This window comes from Callithrix jacchus, chromosome 8 (assembly GCF_049354715.1).
Source record: "Callithrix jacchus isolate 240 chromosome 8, calJac240_pri, whole genome shotgun sequence".
Lineage (NCBI taxonomy): Eukaryota > Metazoa > Chordata > Mammalia > Primates > Cebidae > Callithrix > Callithrix jacchus.
In genome coordinates, this window is record NC_133509.1 from 129,380,134 (window position 1) to 129,403,129 (window position 22,996).

A 22,996-nucleotide genomic window follows, 5' to 3' on the forward strand; every position below is an offset into this window, starting at 1 on the left:
CTCTTTGTTCTCAGCTATCAGGATGGATAGGAAAGGCTCATCAGGTCGGGGCAGGGCTAGGTATGTCTGAGCTCAGACTCTCCTTGCACGAGCCTTGCTGTGGCTGCTGTCGGGGATGAAGGTGAGGTTCCCATGTCAATGGAGTTATGTACCTAGGAGAATTATGGCTGCCTCTACTGAGTCATACAGGTAGTCAGGAAAGTGGGGGAAAGTCAGCAGTCATAGGCTTCACCCAGCTCCCAAACAATCCAAAGGGCTGGCCTTACTTCCACCATGCCCCTGCTAACAGCCCTGAGTCTGTTTCCGGTCAGAGGACAAGCTGGGCTTGAGAACTTGCCCCAGGCTACCCACCTCCCAGCTGTGAAAGAACAGGGCTTTGATTCTTCCCTCACCTGTGGAGTGTGCACACCGGATTCATGTCCTCCCCCAAGCTCTGGCCAGGAGGCTTCGTGCCCTGTTCACATTGTTACAAAGTTCACCTGGAGATTTCCCTCTCCCTGTGGCCTTTTCCCCTGCACCTCTGGCCACCATCCTGAAGGGTCCCTGTGGTGCCAGGAAGGAATGGCCTGCTTGGGGACCCAGCAAGCTCCCAGGACTTTTCCCGCTGCTTCCTCTACCCCTGTATTTCACTTGGGTCTCTAAATTGACTCTGCTCAGGTAAGGTCGGAGTCTTTTCCCACAAACTAGACCTTCATTTTCCCCAGTGAGGGTGTGTGTTTGGTAGCAGAGGTCTCCCTTTCCTGTTTCCACAGTTTGGGTACTCACAGTATTTAGGGTGTCTCCTGGGCCCTGCAGGAGAAGTCCACTTCCCTCAGAGGGTCTGTGTGTCCTCTCAGGATTCCTGGATTGTTCTTGCAGTTGTTCTGGAGCTAAAATTCACGACACAAGCCTCCACACTCTACTCTGCCCATCCAAGTCAAAGCTGCAATCTAGTCTTGCCTCCCACCCACCATGGTGATCCTGAAGTCATCTAGTCTTGCCTCCCACCCACCATGGTGATCCTGAAGTCATCTAGTCTTGCCTCCCATCCACCATGATGATCCTGAAGTCATCTAGTCTTGCCTCCCGCCCACCATGATGATCCTGAAGTCATCTAGTCTTGCCTCCCACCCACCATGGTGATCCCGAAGTCATCTAGTCTTGCCTCCCACCCACCATGGTGATCCTGAAGTCATCTAGTCTTGCCTCCCACCCACCATGGTGATCCCGAAGTCATCTAGTCTTGCCTCCCACCCACCATGGTGATCCCGAAGTCATCTAGTCTTGCCTCCCATCTACCATGGTGATCCCGAAGTCATCTAGTCTTGCCTCCCATCTACCATGGTGATCCCGAAGTCATCTAGTCTTGCCTCCCACCCACCATGATGATCCTGAAGTCTAATTATTGTTTTTTATTCAACAGACCCTACCATAGGACTTGTTCTGTGCTAAGCAGTGTGCTAAGCTGTGAAAGTTAGAGAGTAGGCCATACATTCAGGAAGAAGAAGGAATAAAATACTGTCTTTGTTTCCTAAAAGCCCATTGTCCAGCAGGGACATCACATGTGGTGGTCTGAAAGCATATCCACCTTCGAGATGACTCTAGTCTCAGCTCCTGTCAAACTGCAACTGCATGAGATACCCTGAGCAAAAACCACCCGGCTGAGCCCAGTCAACCCTCAGAACTGTAGAGATAACAATAATAATGACAAATAGCTGCCGTTCTTTTGTGCCACTAAATTTGGGGTGACTTGTTTCCTAGCCAAAATAAGTAGGATAATAAGTATTCTGTGTATCTGTATATCTAAAAGCCAGATAGAAAATGGTGAGTTTAAGAGAGGGACAGAGAATTAGATGTAGAATTCCTAGAGAGTCTAAACAGCCCACCTACACCTTTTAGCATTTCCAGAGAAGCATCGACCCCAGTCCCCCGAGCCCCTCTAACTATAGGGATACATATCGTGTTGCATGAGTGTTTTGTCGAAGACCTGCACACTTAAGATAACATGGAGGAAGCACTTCCCTCCTTCCTCTTTGTATTTCCTTCTCAGTCTGCACCACTCACCACTTTTCAGTCCTCTTTCGCATGAGTTAGGAATCAGGAGACCTGTTATTGACTACTTACTCTGGAATTTTTGCATGGGGCTCTTTTTGGCCTGTACCATCTTTGTGTCTCTATCCAAACCAAGACTGGAAGAGCTTTGTTGTTGCTGTTCTGTATGAGCACATACCCATTTCTTTTCTTTTCTTTTTTTTTTTTTGGTTTACTTGAGATGGAGTCTCACTCTGTCTCCCAGGTTGGAGTGCAGTGGTGCAATCTGGGCTTACTGCAGCCTCCACCTCCCGGGTTCAAGCGATTCTTCTGCCTTAACCTCTGAGTAGCTGGGCCAGCAGGCATGAGCCACCATACCCAGCTAATATTTGTATTATTTATTTATTTATTTATTTTGGTAGAAATAGGGTTTCACTATATTGGCCAGGCTGGTCTTGAACTCCTGACCTCAAGCTCCACCCACCTTGGCTTCCCAAAGTGCTGGGATTACAGGGGTGAGCCACTGCTCCCGGCCCACATACCAATTTCTTACAAGACTGAAAGGAAACCAATTATATCTAGTCATAAGCCGAATATCAGGTTTGCAAATGACTTTATTTTCTTCTCCAGACTTTTTCACTTTGCCAAATTTTTTGTGATGACCATTAATATTACATTGTCAATCAAATTCAAAACAAGGACAGCCTTTTTAAGAGCAGATTAAATTCCTGGCTCCATCTGGAATCCAGGGAAGGGGAAAGGAGTTGGGAGTGGTTATTGTGAGGGCAGCATAAGTGGAGCCTGTGCTGGAATGAGACACCAAGGCAGCTATTGAGAATGGGCTGGGCTGGGATTTAGGATTTGCAGTGGAGCAGAGGAGGGTGCCAGGGAATGGGATTCATGCCTACAGCACAGTTCAGGGAGCTGCTGGGATGCTGGAAAAAGCGGCTCCCTGCCAGGGACATCCATGCAGTCGCTTTGCCACCTGGCCCAGTGGTATTTCCCAGGGGCAAAGAGAAGCAGTCAAGCCCTCTGCTTCCCCACATCCACCCTGGCCTTCCTGGTCAGGCAAGTGATCTTAATTTCTTAAACCAGTATTTTCCAAGAGTGTTGCAGATTTCAGGAGCTTGCCACTGGAGCGCCTGAGCAGCACCTTTGAGAAGGGCCTTCGGCATCTCCTCATTCATTCGTTCATTCCTTCAATGACTGGCTTCTGTTAAGCATCTTCCATAGGCCAGGACTGTTCTTATACAGTAGCCCAGGTATGACTGCGGAACAATTATTGTCCTCTGGGCCAACAGATGATTAACGAGAAACCCTTGGCCTTCGAGTTGTAGCAGGCAGAGCTTCAACAATCCTGAAGCCCTCCCAGAGACTATAAGATAAGAAGCAGCCAGGCTGCTGGGCAGGACTGAGCCAGGAGCTAGCTGCTGGCCCCAGCCTGGAGCCATATCAATGGCCTTCAGCCTCTCCTCCTACAAGGTCCAAGTCAGTGGCTCCCACTACAGGGGACTGTGTGAACTTCATAGGATTCAAGAATCTCCCTAATTGTAAAACATGCATCTGTGCATATTTCAGGGAGAGTTCAAAGTTTTCTTAAGATAATCAGGACCACAACTCAAAAAAAGTTTAACATCATGGCTTCAGTCATCTGTAAGCCTTGGGGATAAATGAGTAATGTACAACCCATCTGGAATAATACGACAGACTAACTCATGGTTTCACTGCATGATGCTCTTCTGGGACTTGACGGATGTCAGTTTACTGACTTTTCTTGACAACCCTGAGATTTAGGGGCAATGATTTACCACAGTTTACAGATGAGGACACTGAGACAGAGTTAAGTAACTTAACTAGTGGTGGAGTCCAGATTCAATCCAGACAGTGTGGCTGTCCACCACGGCTGGGGTGGGGAGGGAAGAAGGAGGCACCCATTTGGCCTGATGGAGGGCTCAGAACATTCAAGGGCGCTACCCCTGCCCTTCGTATCAGTTTTTCTGATTAGTGATTATTGCCCCTCATTTGACAGGTAAAAAACTGAGGTTCAGAGAAGTGGAGTGACTTGTCCAAAGTCACACAACTCAGCAGTGAGGGAGCCTGTCTGACTCCAAAGTCCGACCTCTGTCCAGAGCGTCCCAGGGGCAGGTGCCAGGAGCTAAAGGGCAGTGACTGTGTGCTCATGGCGGGGACAAGCTGTCCTCCATTCCCAGGGCTGCAGCCAAGCACACAGTAACCCCTGGAATCTGTTGCATCACCCCCAATTCCCTGAAGGAGCAAGACTGAAAAAGCAAAATCCCACACTGTAGACCATTGTAAAGGGAATGATTTATTTTCACATGCATCGAACAAAAACCCATGGCCATCTTTCACTCATTGGCTCACTCAGTCAACATCCATGGAGCATGCCCTGCACTGGATTCTACTCTAAGTGGCCCCGGTGCAGACCCTGACTGTGGAATCTAAGCTAACAATGCCGCTAGGCTTGTGTTTTCTCATGTGTAAAATGGGCCAAGCATAGTACTCCTAGAGTGTGTCTGCGACAGAGAGAGAGAGAGAGACAGAGAGATACAGAGAGAGACAGAGATGAGTGAGGGATAGCAAGAATCCACTGAGACAGTAGCTCTCACTGTGTAACCTACCAGCTTCCTGTCTTGTCCTGGTGTTGACTCATTTGGACCTCAGGCCAGCCGGCTCCAGGGCTGTGCTCGTGCCTGCTCTGCCATTGCTGTGCCTGCATCGCTCAGGGATCCCAGCCTACTGTGCTGCTCAGCAGTATATATTCCACTTACTTTAAGGCCCAAGGACCTTGAAATACGTCCAGAAAGTCTGCTAGAGGATGCTTGGACTGTCAAGGTCATCTCGGTCAGGACTCCCAGGGCCACATTGCTTTCTGCAGTCCTTCCCCAGGTGGCTTGAGAAATGGCTGCCCCAGGAGGGTGCGGGGGTGCAAGGGTCCAGAGGCTCACTGATTACCAGGAAGAGAAGAAGTTCAATTTCATGGTTAAAGAAGAAAAACGCAAGTTGAATTCCTGGCCAGAGGAGGGTTCTGGTCCCACTCCATGCCACCTTTGCCTTGGGTTGCACTGTCTTTATAGTCTGGCCTATAAAATCTAAGTGGACTCCATCCCCAGAAATCACAGAGTCCAAGATTGCAAACTGGAGGCCCTGCTGTGAGCTCTGGCCCACAGGTGGGTCCTGCCAGGCCTGCAGCGAGCTGGCTCTCTCACTTCCACGTCCCCACCATTCCCCACCGTGACACCGTGGAGTCTTCCTCATCTGGCCTGTGAAGGCGCTGGAGGTTGCTGCCCCCCTGTCTGACCCAGCCCCTCCTGTTGCAGGTGAGGGTGGGCAACCGAAGCTCAGAGAGGAAGTAAATGAGCTCAACTTCACACAGCCAGTGAGGGCCCCGGTGGAGGCCAGACCCTCCAAGGGGTTCCTCGGGGCCTCAGGGAGCAGCAAGGGCCAGCTGAACCTCCATGCAATGCACAAACATGAAGAAATGAACCTTCTTGGAGTTCCCCAGATGGGAAGTGGGGCATCTTCTTGGGAGGGGGTGAACCAACTTCTGGTGGTTCCTTGTCAAGGCGATGCTGTGGCCATGGCCTGTTTGTTAATAATTACCTGGACGGGAGACAGTGGGTGGTACTGAGAGGGCCTGGTTTGACCAGTCCTCTTGGGTTTGATAAGACAGAGAAGAGATAGCCATCCAGGGGACCACTCTGGGACGGACTGTGCTGTGAGTAACTCGCTGGGACAATGGAGATGAGAGAGACTCTAGAGGGAGGGTGACCAACTGTTCAGCTTTGCCCAAGACTGAGAATTCTTCTGGGACACAAAACTTTCAGTGCTAAAACCACGGAAGTCCCAGCAAGCTGGGGCAATTGGTCACTCTTGCTAGAGGTGAGAAATACTCAGGCTAGAAAGCCCCCGACATGGGATCTGTGGGCACTGGTGGCACCAGTGCCTGGACCCAGAAAAGCCTCCTTCAGGGACACACAGCTTGTTCAGGGCAGCACTGGCTGGGGACCAAGGTCTTCTGGCTCCCAATCCAGGTGATCTTGGGGAGCTCATGCCAAAAAGGAGGCCTGTATATGAATGATGAGTTCCCCTGTATGTTTCCAAACGATCTCTCCAACTGCTCATTGGAGAACAGAGAGCAGAAAGACTAGAAAGCTGTCTGCAAGGGTCTAGGTCAGGGGTCAACAAACCACAGCTCGTAGGTCAAATCTAGCCCAGCGCCCACGAGCTAAGAATGCAAGATATAAAATATAAATATAAAATATAAGTGATAAATATAAAAAATAAATATATAAACGGTTGAAAAATCAATAGAAGAACATTTTGTGACTTTTTTTGAAAAATAATATGAAATTCACGTTTCAGTGTCCATAAGTGAAGTTTCACTGAAACACGGCCACGCCTGTTCATGCTATTCACGCGTGTCTTGTCTGTGGCTGTTTCCATCCGCCACAGCAGAGTTGGGTAGTGACAGCAGACTGTGTGGTCTGCAAAACCACGGATATTACTCTCTGGTGCTTTGCAGAAAAGCTTTTCTGTGCCCTGGTTGAGGATCATAGCAGCGGAGGTGGTGAGAGCCTGAAGAATCTATAGGAGAGTCTAGGAGTTGGAGGCCAGCCTGGGCAGCACAGTGAGACCTCAACTCTACAAAAGTTAGCCGGCTGTGGCTGTGGACGCCTGTGCTTCCAGCTGCTTGGGAGGCTCAAGGGGGAGGATTACCTGAGCCCAGGAAGTCAAGGCTGCAGTGAACCATGATTGCACCACTGCACTCCAGCTTGGGTGACAGAGTGAGACGCTGTCAAAAAAAAAGGAAGCTGCAGGCCATGGAAGTGGACTAAATGGGTTGTGGGTGGAGAGAAGGCTAGAGGCTTTTTGGCCTGAGAACCAGATACTGGTGGGCCCATTTGATGGGACAGGAGCAGATTTTGGGGAGAAACTGGAGCATCTTCTCTTGGGCAGATGTTCATTATGAAAAGGGTACCAATTCTATCCCCGCAACTTTGGGCAGGTCACTTATTAAACATCCATGTCCTCATCTGTATGAAGTAACAATACAAAGACCAGTTCTACTGACCTCTACAGGGGTGGGAAGGTCAAACTAAACGGCATGAAAGTGGTTTGTAAACCATAAAAAGCACTCCACAGATGTTTGTGGAGCAGATGCTAAGATAAACTCCAATGATTGCCATCCTCCATGCAAAGTCACTGCGCTAAGAAAATCGAATCATCTGAAAGAAGCGTAGGGGAAGCAGCATTTGGCTGAGTCTGGGGACTTGGGTTCCGGCTGGGATATTTGCTCAGTAGGTGACTTGGGTAAGTCAATTTGGGAGTCTTTGTTTCCTGCTCTGTTGAGTGATAATGGAGTCCAGTGCTGTGCAGAGCTCAGACAGGTGGGAAACACATGATGCGATGAATACAAGCAGTGTGCTTTATAAGTCTAAAGCGATGCCATCAAATAGCATTGCTGTCACCACACATATGGAAGGTGCTGGGAATCCCATTGCCTTCCACAAGCCCATCTGCAGGAGTTGAGGGTGTCACTCATGACCTCTGTGTGCTAGCCCACTGCCTGCCTTCTCAGTAGGGCCAGGTGTTCTGGTGGGGGAATTTCCTGGGCATTCTCTTCCCTCCTACAGGCCTGAGAGTCCAGAGGATGAATCTTATCAACTGTCTGCTCCTCCTGCTGGCTGGACTGCTGGCCCTTTCTCGTGGCCAGCTGACCTTTGGGCATGATGGTGACAGTTGCTCCAGTAGCTCCCAACAGCAGAGTCTGGAGACAGATGAGGGCTCCCCCAGCCTCAAGATCACCCCTGCCAATGCTGACTTTGCCTTCCGCTTCTACTACCTGATAGCTTCAGAGACCCCAGGGAAGAACATCTTCTTCTCTCCGCTGAGCATCTCGGCTGCCTACGCCATGCTTTCCCTGGGGGCCTGCTCGTACAGCTGCACCCAGATCCTCGAAGGCCTGGGCTTCAACCTCACTGAGCTGTCTGAGTCTGACATCCACAGGGGCTTCTAGGACGTCCTGCACACTCTCAACCTCCCCTGTCACAGGTTGGAAACATGCATGGGCAGTGATCTGTTCCTGAGCCACCGCCTAAAGTTCCTTGAAAAATTCCTGAATGACACCAGGACCTTCTATGAGGCCAAACACTTCCACACCAACTTCTATGACACTCTGGGTACAATGAAGCTTATTAACTACCACGCCAAGAAGGAAACTCAAGGGAAAATTGTGAATTTGGTTGGTGAACTCAACAGGGACATCATGATGGTGCTGGTGAATTACATTTACTTCAAAGGTGAGAGTCAAACCATTGGTGAATGCTAAATCCACACCCCCATCCCAATCCCCTCATTTGTTTATTGGTTAAATATATTTTTACAAAAAGGGAAGGAAAAAGGTTGTGTCTGATGTGTTGAACAACCCTCAGAGAATGTAATGGTAGAATGCTGTATATTGAAGACTCTGTAGCATTGAGGGAGCATTCCTTCCTATCTTTAGACATATTTTCTTAATAAAAGCAATGTATAAAATGCATTATAGCCAGTAATCACAAGTTGATTTCTGGATTCATATCTGAGCTCAGTGTCTACCAAGAGTGCAAACAGATCAGCTTGTTTGCTCAAAACAGGGATAAGATGAGTCTCTACTTTAAAGGTTGACTTTGAGGATCAAATGATCTAACCCATGTGTATACTCCTTAGAAAAGGGCCTAAAGAATTGGGCAAACTGTAGCCCCTGGGCCAAATGTGTTCAGCCACTGGTTTTGTAAATAAAGTTTTATTGGCACACAGCCAGGCTCATTCATTTAAGTATTGTCTGTGGCTGATTTCATGCTACAATGGCAGATTGATTCTTTACTACAGAGACTGAATGATCTGCAGTGCCTCAAATATTTAATATCTCTACAAACTTTCTTGTTTGCTGACCCCTGACCATTTTACGTACTCAATAAAGAGCAACTATAATTCATCTAATGATAACAATGCTCATTTTGAAGCTTTAAAAATATGTAAAAACACAAAGGAGAAAGAAATAATCTCTAATCCTACCACTCAGAGGCAACAACTGTTAATATATTAGCACCTTTTCTTCACCTTCCATTCACGCACCTGTATGTTCACACAGTTGATATCATGGTGTGTGAGCAACTTTCTATAGTGTACATTAGTCAGGGTTGCATCAGAGAAGGAGAGCCACCTCAAGTCAGGATAGCGAGATTGGTATAGGAATTAGGCCCAACACCATTGTGGGCGGGGCTGGGAAAGTAAAGGTCTAGAGGAAGAAAGAATTGGAAAGACAGAGAGAAAGTTGTTGATGCAAGTGGATAATTTGGAGCTTATAGGGGAATCTATATGCCAGGCACATTCAGCCATCGGATTGGCGCCATGGAGGGGAGCATCACTACCGAGTTTCTGGTGGCAGCCTGGGGCTGCTGTTGTTCAGTGGGGTTAAAGTTGGGAAAAGGAGCTTGGAGACAAGCAGGGGCAAACGTGAGCACACAGAGCACTGCTGAGTCTCACCATTGTTATTGTTGTGTCTGAGCAATAGTGCCTTCAGAGAGCAATCTACTTCCAAACCTCACAGTTCTAACAGCTTGAACCCAGCATCCACAGGGAGCAAAATGCTAGGAAGCAACTCCCAGCCTAATAATTCAGCCAAATTAGTCATCACACATAATTTACATGTGGAATTTTCATGCACTATTGAAAACCTTTTTTAAAAAGTTTTGTTTTGAGGCCAGGTGTAGCAGCTCATGATTGTAATCCAGCACTTTGGGAGGCCAAGACAGGCGGAACACTTGAAATTAGGAGTTTGAGACCAGCCTGGCCAACATGGTGAAACGCTGTCTTTACTAAAAATACAAATATATATATGCCAGGCTTCATGGCGCATGCCTGTAATCCCACCTACTCAGGAGGCTGAGGCAGGAGAATCACTTGAACCCAGGAAGTGGAGGTTGCTGAGATTGTGCCACTGCACTTCAGCCTGGGGGGCTAAAATGGGACTCCATCTTCAAAAAAAAGTTTTGCTTTGAAAAACAAAACTTTTAAACTCATAAAAAATTAACTAAGGAAGGAAGGGAAACAGTAGTATGGATTTCTCTATCAGGAAGACATTGGTTGGAATTCCAGATCCCTTGCTTTTTTCTGGACTGACATTCCTGGTGTGGAGACCTCAGTCCATTCACCCTATCCACCGTCACCTCACCGCACGCCGCCTCCTGTCCTTGCTTCCCCACTCACACTGCAGAGTCTACGGCCATCATTGGGGTCACTTCTTCAAACACTTTTTACCTCCTCGGTTCTCCATCCCTAGTCTGCTTACCCTCCAAAGCTGCAAGCCTGCTTAAACCTAAAGATCTCACTAGCCTACATCTGCACCCAGTAGCTGAGCGTGGTTGAAGAAAAACATCCCATTGGGCTGATGGTTTCACACGGTATTTGTGAACGCAGATCTTCACAGATCTCCTCACACTGTCCCACAATCCTGCTTACACATCTCCCCACTCTCCAAAACAACCATAATAACGGATTTGTCCTTCTCAAATGTCCTCCCCACTCATGACTTTCACTTAAGCATCTTGTCTCACTCTTGACTGAGAAAACAGAGTCAGTTAAATAGGAAATCCCTCATCTTCTCACATCCAAATGTACTCACCTCCAAATCTTCTGTCCTCCAAATCTACTTATTCCAAGTCTACTCACCTGCCTGCGTTTGAAAGCACAAGCTCAGATGCCCTCACCTTATCATGGCGGTAGTGACCCACCTCTTACAGAAGGCCGACCTCTCTGCTCGCCCCCTGCCATCTCGTCTCCTTCTCAAGGACACTCGCCTGACAATGAACCTCTCTTTCCAGCATCCCTGGTTTCTTCTCTACTATATCAATCCTATTTACATATTAGCAAACTAACATCCTCTGCTATCTCTCATTTTAAAACTTAAATGAGGCTTAAAGGACCCATTCCCCAGGCATGTCAGGTTTTGAATGATCAAAATGGAGCACCTTGACGGGCTCAGAGGGCAGGATCTGGAGTGACTGTGTCGGTGGCTCGGAACCCCAGGTGGCATTCCCTAGCTGGAGGACTGGCTCTGTGGCCCGCAGATGTCCTGCACCCTCTTTTCATCTTCCTTTCAGGCCGGTGGGAGAAACCATTCATTCCCTCCAGGACCATTCGCCAGAACTTCTATGTTGATAAGAATACATCAGTCAGAGTGTCCATGATGCTGCAGGACCGGGAGTACCACTGGTACCTTCGCGACCAACACTTGCCCTGCTCGGTGTTACGGATGGATTACAAAGGAAACGCGACTGCGTTTTTCATCCTTCCTAACCTAGGCAAACTGAGGGAGATCGAAGAGGTTTTGACTGCAGAGTTGCTAACGAGGTGGAACAACTTGCTGCGGAAGAGGTGATCAGCGTGCTCTGGGGGCTGAATCCGTAGTACTGTCCATCAGGTGTACCTCTCTGATGAAAGGCAGTGCCTCAAAATAGGGAGTGATCACCAAATTATGAAAGAATTCTCACTTGCTCTAACACCTTCCATGGGCTTCCTTTAAATGATGAACTCTCCTGTTATATTTAAAATACGACTTCCCCCTCACAAGGGAAAAAAGAACCACAGCAGGAGTTCAGAGTCCTGAGTTCTAGGCAGCTCTTCCACTGCACAAGACGGGTGGCGTGACTTTGCTTCTCTGCATTTTACCTCTGTGCAATGAAGAGGCAGCCCCTCTGGCCACGAAGGTTGACTAAGCTGCCATAGCGGGTTCAAAATAACTCCATCCATCCACCCAGGGAATTAACAAGAAAGCTTCCCATCACTCTGGCTATGATTGGAGAAAGTCTTCAACCATATATAGGAAAAGGATCCTAGCCCAAGGGCACATGTGGATAGAAAATTCACACAACTCTCACGGGGGAGAGAATCCAATCCAAAGAAATTAGCTGATTCGAAGGGTGAAGCCCACAGGGCCATACAAGAGGCAAAGGGAAAACTGCCACCTGACGAGACGTACATCTGTCTCCTTGGGTACCTGAACACCCACAGAAAGCCACCTCCAGGCCGGGAGTGGCGGCTCAAGCCTGTAATCCCAGCATTTTGGGAGGCCAAGATGGGTGGATCAAGAGGTCAAGAGATCGAGACCATCCTGGTCAAAATGGTGAAACCCCGTCTCTACTAAAGATACAAAAAATTAGCTGGGCATGGTGGCGCGTGCCTGTAATCCCAGCTACTCGGGAGGCTGAGGCAGGAGAATTGCCTGAACCCAGGAGGTGGAGGTTGCGGTGAGCCGAGATCGCGCCATTGCACTCCAGCCTGGGTAACAAGAGCGAAACTCCGTCTCAAAAAAAAAGAAAGAAAGAAGAAAGAAAGAAAGAAAGAAAGAAAGAAAGAAAGAAAGAAAGAAAGAAAGAAAGAAAGAAAGAAAGAAAGAAAGAAAGAAAGAAAAGAAAGACACCTCCAAAGAGGGGTTCCCAAGGGCAGGAGATCCCACCGACAGCAGGCCCTTAGGGCAAAGGAATCTGGCCTTTCAACACTCATTTGTGGGATGTGGTCTGAGCCAAAGCTGTCTGGGGACAGAGCTCAGATGGAATACAGCCAGCTAGAGAGGGCCACCAAGGAGGTCTCTGCCCAGCTGGGATCCTGGCTTGTTCATTAATCTAATGTTTTAACCCAATGCCTCTTTCAGGACTTTTTACAAGAAGCTAAAGTTATATTTCCCCAAGTTCTCCATTTCTGGCTCCTATGTGTTAGATCAGATTTTGCCCAGGCTGGGCTTCATGAATCTGTTCTCCCGGTGGGCTGACTTATCTGGCATCAGCAAAGAGCGAAAACTGCATCTACCCACGGTAAGTCATCAAGAGTCAGCAACCCCTAGAGAACTCAGCAGGGCTCCTGTGCCTGTGGGAGCTGCCAGGTGATGGGGCTCCTATGCTGCCACATGAAGTCTTAGAGCCTGAGTGTGTTCAGTCATCTACAGGCATCAGCATCCACCCATCGACCAGCCCTGGACATGGTGCTCGGTGCTGGAGATACAGTGTCGAACCAGTCCCTGCCCTCAGAGAGCTCTCCCAGTCTAGTTGGGGATACAGCGTCTTCACAGAGAGATAAATGCAATGATAGAAAACAGAGGAGGGGCCAAGTGTGGTGGCTCATGCCTGTAATCCCAGCACTTTGGAAAGTCAAGGCAGGTGAATTACCTGAGGTCAGGAGTTCAAGACCAGTCTGACCAACATGGGGAAACCCCGTCTCTACTAAAAATACAAAAATTAGCCTGGTGTGGTGGCGGGTGGTAGGTACCTGTAATCCCAGCTACTCGGGAGGCTGAGGTAGGAAAATTACTTGAGTCTGGGAGGTGGAGGTTGCAGTGTATCCGGAAATCACGCCACTGCACTCCAGCCTGGGTGACAGAGTGAGTGAGACTTTATCTTACTAAAAAAGAAAAAAAAAAGAAAACAGAGAGGAGAGACATAGCTGAGGCTGCCTTGGGAGCCTCTGTATTAGGGAGACATTGTAGATAAGAGAAAGAGACTCAAGACTTTAGCTAAGAAAAGTGTGCAAGGGGGTAGAGTCTTGGGTTTGAGAGCTTGAATTCTTGTTCTTCCTCTTATGTGATTGAAGGGGTACTAGTTTCTGAGTTTATTTTCCTCACTTTTAAAGTGACATCATACTGCTGACCTCATAGGATGGCTACAAAGATCAAATAAGATGCGTACCAAGCCCCAGGAAGAGAGCAAGCGCTCATTTAATGACTGTGTGTAGCAGGAGGTCCCCAGCTCAAAATCCATCCAAATGAAATTCTTGCTGTTATTCCCAACAGCAAGTCACCTTGCAGGCTGAAAAGTGCAATATTATTATTCCCTAGCAGTTTCCAGCTCTCTCAGTCTTGTCCAGGCCCCCTCTCTTGCTGTCTTGGAGATAACGCTTTTGATTTTCCTCCCAGAGTTTCCACAAGGCCACCTTGCACGTGGATGAGGCTGGCACCAGGGCTGCAGCAGCCACCAGCTTCGGGTTCACATTTTTGTCTGCCCAGATCAATGAGCACGTCCTGCAGTTCAACCGGCCCTTCCTTGTGGTGCTCTTTTCCACCAACACCCAGAATATCCTCTTTCTGGGCAAGGTCGTCGACCCCACGAAACCATAGCCCTCCCAGGGCTGCTCATCTGTTCCAAGCAGGAGGATGCAGCAGGGGAGGGCTGGGCATGAGTAGCTCTGTGTTTAAGCTGGGGAGAAGGAAGATGCTGAGGGTCCAGGACAGCAGGTGTTGGCTGCAGAGGAGTGGGGAGTGACACTGAGATGGGCACGGCCTGGACACTCCGCTCCCTGGGGCTGCGCAGCCTGACAGAGCAGCCAACCTCTTGGAGCAAGTTCCTGTCTCTAGACACGGGGAGGACCCTTTCTACAACAGGGCAGTTGTACCGAGCCAACAACATGATGCCGTGAAGACCCTGGTTCAGTGTCTCGCATGTGGTGGACACTCAATAAATGCATCCTCTGCCTGTCCCTCTGAGGTTTGCCCCAGACTCCCCTGGCAGACCTGGTCCTAGACACAAAGTATGAGGAGCTCCAGGTTCCATTCCAGTAGGTTTTCCAGGTTTATGGAAAGGGGACAGGGTGTGTGCAGTCAGCTGCCTCAGGCAGGGCTGGTACCTTGCTCCAGAGCAGGGGCTAAGGAAGCCACAGGATGGCAGACACCACCAGAACGGACTCCACAGGGACCTGGCCAGGAGGACTTGGTGACACCATCAGTGTGGGCTCCACAGGGACCTGGCCAGGAGGACTTGGTTACACCATCAGTGTGGGCTCCACAGGGACCTGGCCAGGAGGACTTGGTGACACCATCAGTGTGGGCTCCACAGGGACCTGGCCAAGGGAGCTTGGTGACACCATCAGGGCGGGCTCCACAGGGACCTGGCCAGGAGGGTTTGGTGACACCATCAGGGCAGCCTCCACAGGGACCTGGCCAAGGGGGCTTGGTGACACCATCAGGGCGGGCTCCACAGGGACCTGGTCAGGAGGGCTTGGTGACATCATCAGGGTAGGCTCCACAGGAACCTGGCCAAGGGGGCTTGGTGACACCATCAGGATGGCCTCCACAGGGACCTGGCCAAGGGGGCTTGGTGACACCATCACTGTGGGCTCCACAGGGACCTGGCCAAGGGGGCTTGGTGACACCATCAGGGCAGGCTCCACAGGGACCTGGCAAGGAGGACTTGGTGACACCATCAGGGAGGACTCCACAGGGACCTGGCCAAGGGGGCTTGGTGACACTACCAGGGTAGCGTCCACAGGGTCCTGGTCAGGGGAACCCAGTAAGGCACTAGCCCCTCCTGTGGCTACGGAGATGTGGCCCGTATCTCTCCCAGGACAATGTTTGTGGTAAGGAGCACATTGCAGACCTGGGGCCTTTTGTTTTTACATCCAGTCTCTGTGCTCTGGATCTTCGAAAATCCTTGCCCTGTTGGGCCATCAGTTTCCCCACCTCTCTGGCCCAGGTGGCCCAGCTCAGACTGTTTGAGTATGTGATGTGGGTCCACCCAGGGTCTGTGAGAAAAAATCACCCCACCCACAAGGCAAGGCAGGTCGATAGGACATGGTTCTGTTTGCCCTGAGCCTCCAATTTCTGGCAGATGCATTTCTCTGGGCAAGACCCAGTGGGTTTTCTTGATGGTCAAGTCATCAGCAGCAGCTGGGCTCCAGCACGATCTCCCGCCCTTGACCATGGACACGGAGTTCCCAGGAGAGGTAGAGCTGGGAACAATCCAGCCAGGAAGGACCCTATCTTTCCTTTTCCTTGGCCTGGCTCACCCTGTGCTTTCAGAACCTGGCAACAGTTCCCACACTCTTTCCTATCAGCTGCTCACCCATCTGCCAGGCAGCCCGTTTCACTCCCACTCGGTGGCATCCAGGTTGCCAGCACATTCAAAACCAGAATTCCTGGTTGTAAGTCCCAGTTGAGCTCCTTAGAAGCTGTGTGATCCTGGGGAAGTCATTTCACCTCTCTGGGTATCAGTATCTTCGTCTATAAAGTGGGATGACCTCGTAGGGCTGTTGGGAGGATTGAACAGTGACTGTATATGTCAAGTCTTAACAACAGTGCTACGCAAACATTAGCTTTATTATGATTACCCTCGTTCCCGTGGCCCTGACAGTCATGCTACCCCCATAGGCTCTCTCCCCACCAAATCCCACTGCCATCTGGGGACCCCAAATCTTTCTCATGTTGCCACTTTCACTACTCAGGAAAATTGACATTGAGTCCCAGCCAGGGGAAGTTCCAAAAAGGCAGAAGTTTTATAGGCCCTTCTCACCATGCTGGTGCCTGAAGTTCCTAACTGAGCTTCCAGAAGGTTCTAGGTAAGCCTTCAGCCCTCAGCTCTCCTCTCTTGGTAGATCCACTGGGGGCAGAGTCTCCCCTCAGAGTCTGTCCTGGACTGAAAGATGGGGCCTGTTACTTTAGGACCAGCTCAAAGAATCTTCTAGGCTTTGGGAATCATGGCTGCCTGCCGCGTCCCTCCAGGGCACTTGCTCAGTGTCCAGGACGCCTAGGGCTGATACTGTAAACTCAGCCATGGGCTTCAGAACCAGACCCAGCTGACCCAGGCTCTTGGCTCTGGCAAACAGAACATCTCACTGTCACAAACCCAGAATTTTCATCAAGGAGAAGGTAATCAGAGGAAGAGGAAGGAGAGCCACCTCCAGTGTTGATGATCCTTTAAGAGTCAAAATATTCCGGGATTTGTGTGACACCATCCCTGGTCCAAATAATGCTGCAACCACAGGAAGAGGCTCATTGCAAGGAAACCAGGAAATTGATATTTGGAGCAATAGACAGACCACTCTTTTACAGTGGAAACTTCCTTGCAAAAGGGAGGAAGATGGAAGGAGAAAGACCAAAAGGATTTCTCTCCCTTCCTGCCCCTAAAATATAGCCCTGAGCTGGACATGAGTACAGCCACAGGAGAATTTGACGAGGAAATGTTCCAAAAAGGAAATTGTCCAGCAAGACCATTTTGAGTTAGTCGTACCAGCTCTGGGCTTCACTCAGGAGAAGCTGTCCAGTCAAATGCCTGAGGACACCCAAGACCTCTGGGACTCAGGGAAATGCACACCCTCCTTTCTACCCCTTGATTTTATTAGCTGAAAAGCAAGCCTGCTAAGCTCAAAGAGTGATCCATTTCCCCTTGTGCCTCCTGGGAAGCTGGAGTCTGTTTTTCAACAACCAGGCAAGAAATAAAGTAAGGCCCAGGCTGACTCGCTCCCTCATCTGGCCCCACAGAGGCAGGTGGGTGAGTGGATTCCAGAGTGGAAGAGAAGCCCGAAAGAAGGTCAGGGTCTAGGGTTACTATGGCAACAGCACGGCAGCGGGTGGGGGTGTTGAATGAGCGATGGTCTGATGGAGAGAGAAAGGAAGCAAGTCACCCTCCATTCAGCCTGGAGAGTGAGGCCTCCTTATTCTGATTCATCCCTTCCCTCTGCTACTCAAAAATAGCCAATGGCTCCCTATTGCCTACAAAATATGGTTCAAAGGCCTCTATCTACAGCCAAGGCCCTCCCTGATCTGGTCACTGCCTGCTTATTCTGCCTCAGTTCTTCCTCTTGCTGTCATGTGCCCAGTGACTGCAGTCACAGAAAGTCTTGTTTTCCCAGGTCCCCTGTAGAGTCCCACCTCCAAGAATCTGTACTCTCTCAAGATCTCACAGAAACCCCTCATCTCCCTAAGGCAGACTGTCAACCCACCATCAAACATGGTTAGCCTGAGGAGAATGTCTACTCCCACCCCCACCATCCCTATTAGATAGGACATCTCAAAGGGGGGCCCTGTTCACCCTGCACTCCTTCACCTCACCTGGCCCCAGTGCCAACTGGATATGAGAGAGGCCCAACTAGTATCTGTTGCATGAATGAATGAATAAGTGAACGAACGAGTAGAAAAGGTTGAGCCAGGAGCAAGGTCACCGAGCTATTTGCTCAGCATCTTTACCCCTTGACATGGCCCTGGAATTGATTGGGCAAATATTTAGTTCAGCTCCTCAGATTTCAAAATGCCCTTTGGAGCATTAAAAAGATATATATATAAAATTAAAAAGACTTCATGCAGGAGCTCTCGCCTCTGTAGAGCAGTGCCTGAGTCCACTTTTCCTTTGCTGTTCACCTGTGGGTTCTCTCATTCGTGTGGCCCTTGTTATACCACTAGTGAGGCAGGCCTCTCAAGAGCAGCTGTGAGTGCTCGAAGGAGTCATGCATGTTTGTGAGTTCAGGAGTTATCTTCCATCAGGAAAACAAAGTCTTTCTGTACTTTGCAACTGGGGGGAAGGGCAGAGGAAGCCAACGTGAGCCAAAAGAGTGGTAATGGCGTGGCCTAGTAAAAGGCGACAAGTTTGCATGACTAGTAAATTTGTGTGTAGAGAAAGGCAGCATAGGTTTATTCAATCTTTTATTCTTCCATTCAACAACTGGGAGAAAACAAACGTTTGCAAGCTCTCAACACTGCAGTTTGCCTCTGGTCACCAAAATGCGTGTGGGATTCCTCCAGCCACCAAATTGTCCAGTGGACACTAATTGGGTGTGCTGCAGTTCAATTCAATTCAATTCCGACACTCTCTACCTGGAGATAACCTCAGATCCGGCAGGTTAAGGGCTCTGTCACACAAGATGGCCCCCACTTCAGATGCCAGTTGCAAGCAGTAGGCTGACAACCATACTTTTTGACCAACTGGCTATAAAGCAGGGTTCCCACAACTCCCTCCTCAGGTTCAATTCATTAGCTATGAGGGCTCACAGAACTCAGGGAAACACTTATGCTTAGTGGTCTATTATATTAACAAAGGCTACAGATGAATAGCTAGATAAAAGAGAGTCAGAGGGCCAGGTATGGGGTACTGGGCAGAGAGCTTCCATGGTGGCACCTTCCAGGTGGTCCTCCCCCAGTGTACCACCCTCCAGGACCCTCCATGCATTCAGCTGTCCAAAAGTGCCCAAACCCTGTCCTTTGGGGTTTTTACGGAGGTTTCATTACCTAGGCATGATTGATTACATTATTGGCCACTGGTGATCAACTCAGCCTGCGGCCTCTCTCCCAACTCTGGAGGTCATGAGGAGCAAGGTGGGCTGAAAGCTCCAACCCTCTAATTCCATGATTGGTTTCCCTGGTAACCAGATCCCTTATGAGACTGTCCAGGAGCCCACCGAGACTTGCCTCACTACAACAAAAGACGCTCCTATCACCCAAGAAACTGCAAGGGATCCAGGAGCTCTTCATCAGATGCTCTTATTACTCTGGAAATTACTAAGCTCTCAGGAATCAGACAAAATATTAAGCAAACAATTCTCTTAGTACCCCTATCTACAAGGGTGGTAGAAATCCTGTCTCAGGCACTCGGGCCAGAGACTAAATGTGCATTTCTTATTATTAATATATTACAGTTTCATGGGCTGCTAACCAGGAAGCCAGAGGGACCTCCTCAGTGTAAGGGAGGCACTTAAAATTTGAAGTCAGATAAGGCCGCAGTCCCAGCTTCTTCACTAACAATGCACTGTGGGGCAATCGCTTTACCTGTTTGGGTCTTAATTTCCTCACCTGTACATGGCAATGTCCTCTGGGCACAGAGAGCCACGGCAGCGTGGCAGCGGAAACGGGAGGATGGACATGGGATCCACTGAAGACACAGGCCTGGGAGCCCCTGACTTTTGAATCCATGGAGCAGGTGAAGGGCACATAGGAGTCTGCTCCATCCCTGACTGCCTGGGAGGGGGCCCTTCTGGAAGAAGAGGCCGAACTAATACAAACAGCTCCTGTGCTCTGAGCACCCAGAGCAAGGCATGGTGCTGAGTGCTTTCCAGCAGTTATCAAGAGGCTGCAAGCATCCAAGTACAGAACCTGGACTTAGGAGCCAGGATGATTAAATCTGAATCTGAAATCCAGCAATTACTGAGGGTATTTGTTTGCTAGGGCTGCTCTAAGGAGGGCCACAAACGGTGTGGTTTAACCAACAGAAATGCATTCTTTCCGTTGTGCAGGCCAGGAATCTGAGCTCAGTGAGGAAGAATCTATTCCACACCTCTCCCAGCTTCTCAAGGCTTTATGGCAATCTTGAATGTCCCTTAATCTCTGTCTTCCTCCTCCTGTGGAGTTTTTTCTGCATGCATGCTGGAGTCCAAATTCCTCCTTTGTAAAAGAACACCAGTAATATTGGAGTAGGGGCACAATCTACTCCGGTATGACCTCGTTTTAACTAAGTACCTCTGCAAGGACCCTATTTCTATATAAGGTCACATCCTGGGGTATTCTGGGTATGGGCTTCAACACATGAATTTGGAGGGTCAGGAGCAATTCAACCCATAACACAGGGTGAGGGACTTGGGTGGTCTCTCTGTGCCTCCTCAGTTCCCTCACCTATGGAATGGAGATGATAATACCTAACTCATAAGCCTATCGTGGGTGTTTGCTGCGTCCTGTACATATAGCACTTAAGATAGTAGTTCAGCATTAGTGCCATACTAACATTAACTGCTCTTCTATTCATCTTTTGTCACAGCTGTGTGCTGTAGAACAAAGGTGACAACTGTGTATGCCTGCCAGAGCTGGGCAGGTCACCCAAACAGTTGAAGTGGGCTGCCAGTGATGGGGCCCAGACAGGTGGGACAGTAAGAGGCTCCATTTAAAAGCATTCTGCTCCACACTGTTACATAATAATCTATGGAATGAAACTCTCCTATAGAGGAGAGAGCTCTTCGTTGCTCTTGATGCCAATGGAAAAAATTGGCCCTGACCTACCTGGTCCTTAGGTGGGGTTAACAGCTATTCTGAAAGAAGAATGCTCATTCAACAAGAACTGGGCATGAAGCCAACCATGTGTTCTGGAAAGGATACAACTGCAAAGCCCATCAAGACTGAGTTAAGGAGGCTGCCCCATCAGGCCAGCGGTGGTCGCCTTCACCAGCCCTGGCATTCTCTCTGGCTACTGAGATGCTGAGCAGGGCCGGAGAATAGACCAAATGTGGCCAGCCAAGGTCACACATCCTCAGAGCCACCCGCTCAAGTTCTCAGCTCTCCTGGAGTGGCTGACTTCAGTGGGAACGCGACTCTGCCAGCACCTTGATTCAGACTTCTGGCCTCCGGAACCGCGAGAGTGAATCCCTGCTGTTTCAAGCCACCCAGTTTGTGGTGATGAATTATGGCAGCCCCAGCAAACTGACATTCCTCTTTTCCTCCAATTTCACAGGAACAGGTGTTGCTCTTCCTGACAAACAGCTGTCTGTTCTCCTGGCCTCCTGCTATCTGAGAAAAATCTCCTTCAATTAATAACCACCTTTACCCTCCGTTCGGCTTCTTCCCCCAGACCTGGGAAGTCCCTCCCACCAATCCACAGCTCCATCTGCTCCACCTCCTTCCCAGCCTTCTCCTCAAGGAGGAATCGGCCTTGACCATCCCCTTGAAGTCTCAGCCTGCTGGCCCTGGGTTTCTGTTCCTACCTCCTCACCCAGATCACCTTGGTGGCTTCTGTGGACCAGTGGCCATCCTCATCCTACTCAAATGTTCTGCTGCATCTGACACCAACAGTGGTCTCCCTTGTCCTCCCTTGCTATCTGCCCTGGTCCTCTTCCTTCCCAGCCATCACCTTTGTGAGCTCTCTCTCTGTCTGTCTCTCTCTCTCTCTGCTCAGGCTTATGCCAAAGGTCTCAGCGTTCTATGCTTCATCCTCTTCTCTTGTTCTGTCCTCACCCCGGCATGCCCCAGACCCCATGTGCTTCCTTCACTCTAGTTCCCATCTCTGTTTTTCCCTCCAAACCTCTCTTTAGACCCATTCACCTTTGTCATCTCCACCAGCAGGCACCACAGCCCCTTCAGGCTCACCAGGTCCAAAACTGAACTCGCCATCATGCAGGCTTCTAAAACCTACCCCTCACCTCACACCAGGTCCACTTGGCTTCTTTAATGTGTCTCATCTCCTCCAGCCCCACCTCTCCTGGCTTGGCCCACACCACTCTCACCTCTCCCCTAGATTACCACAGCAGTGTCACTTGGTCCTGTTTTGATTTCCAGGTGACCATATCCATGACAGCCAAATAGAATTTCTTCCTTGTTCTCTTACAGAATGAAGTTCAACCCTGGTTCCTACCCCAGCAGTACTTCCACACCTTCCATCTGGCCCTGATCTGGCCCGGGCTTTGCTTTGTCCTCCCCTCCTTCTCTCTGACAGGCTCCTGGTGCCCCACTACCTGCTCTGCTGCTTCAGGCTGTGCTGCTCTCACTCCTGTGGCTCTCTCAGACCTCCCGCTGCTGTGCTATAAGCTCTTCTGTGCATTCACTCCTCTCTACCCAGCCAGGACTGATAAAAACCTCGACACGGTTCAAAATCCCAGATTCGAGGTCACCATCTTCACAAAGCGTTTCCTACTCCGTTCCTCTCTCCAGCCATGAGAGAATGGACCGTTCCTCCTATGTGTCTTTACTGTGGAGACATCTGCTAGGGCATCAACACTTTGTCTTTGGTTTATCTATCAAGATATTGATCTCTCTTCTTGAGGCCAGGGGTATTTTCTGGGTCACGGCTAGAGCTCAGGAAACACTGATATTGGAGGAATGAAATGAAGGAAGGATGGATGGAAGGCTATAAGGATGGGTGGATGGACAAGTGGATAGATGGATGGATGGATGAATAAATGGGTGGATGGATGGTTAGATGGTGGATGGAGGGAAGGATGGATGGATGAATGGAAGAATGGATGAATAGGTAGATGGATGGGTGGATGGATGGATGGATGGAAGGACAGATGTATGTATGGATGGATGAATGGACGGAGGGATGGATGGAAAGAAGGAAGAAAGGAAGGACAGATGGATGGATGGATGGATGAATGGATGGACTGAAGGATGGCTGAAGGAAGGCAGTGCCAGTATGTTTTAGCTCATGCAGGCAGGCAGTTGATGGGCAGAGGGAGGCATGGTGGCTGATTAAGA

At 49.6% G+C, this 22,996-nt stretch overlaps 1 protein-coding gene and 1 long non-coding RNA gene across 2 annotated transcripts; one reads left to right on the forward strand and one right to left on the reverse strand.

Annotated features, from left to right (window-relative positions):
* The first annotated feature begins 7,666 nt into the window (after positions 1-7,666).
* SERPINA4 (kallistatin) lies at positions 7,667-14,195 on the forward strand. Its single transcript, XM_009006495.4, is given in 4 exon segments — positions 7,667-8,330; positions 11,172-11,445; positions 12,722-12,881; positions 13,976-14,195. Coding segments are annotated over 4 exon segments (1,284 nt in total). The 5' UTR covers positions 7,667-7,681; the 3' UTR covers positions 14,177-14,195.
* On the reverse strand, positions 13,756-22,438 carry LOC144577570 (uncharacterized). Its single transcript, XR_013521743.1, has 2 exons — positions 21,845-22,438; positions 13,756-16,080 (listed from the first exon to the last, which is right to left on the reverse strand). It is a non-coding gene; the product is annotated as an uncharacterized LOC144577570 (long non-coding RNA).
* Between the last annotated feature and the right edge of the window lie 558 nt (positions 22,439-22,996).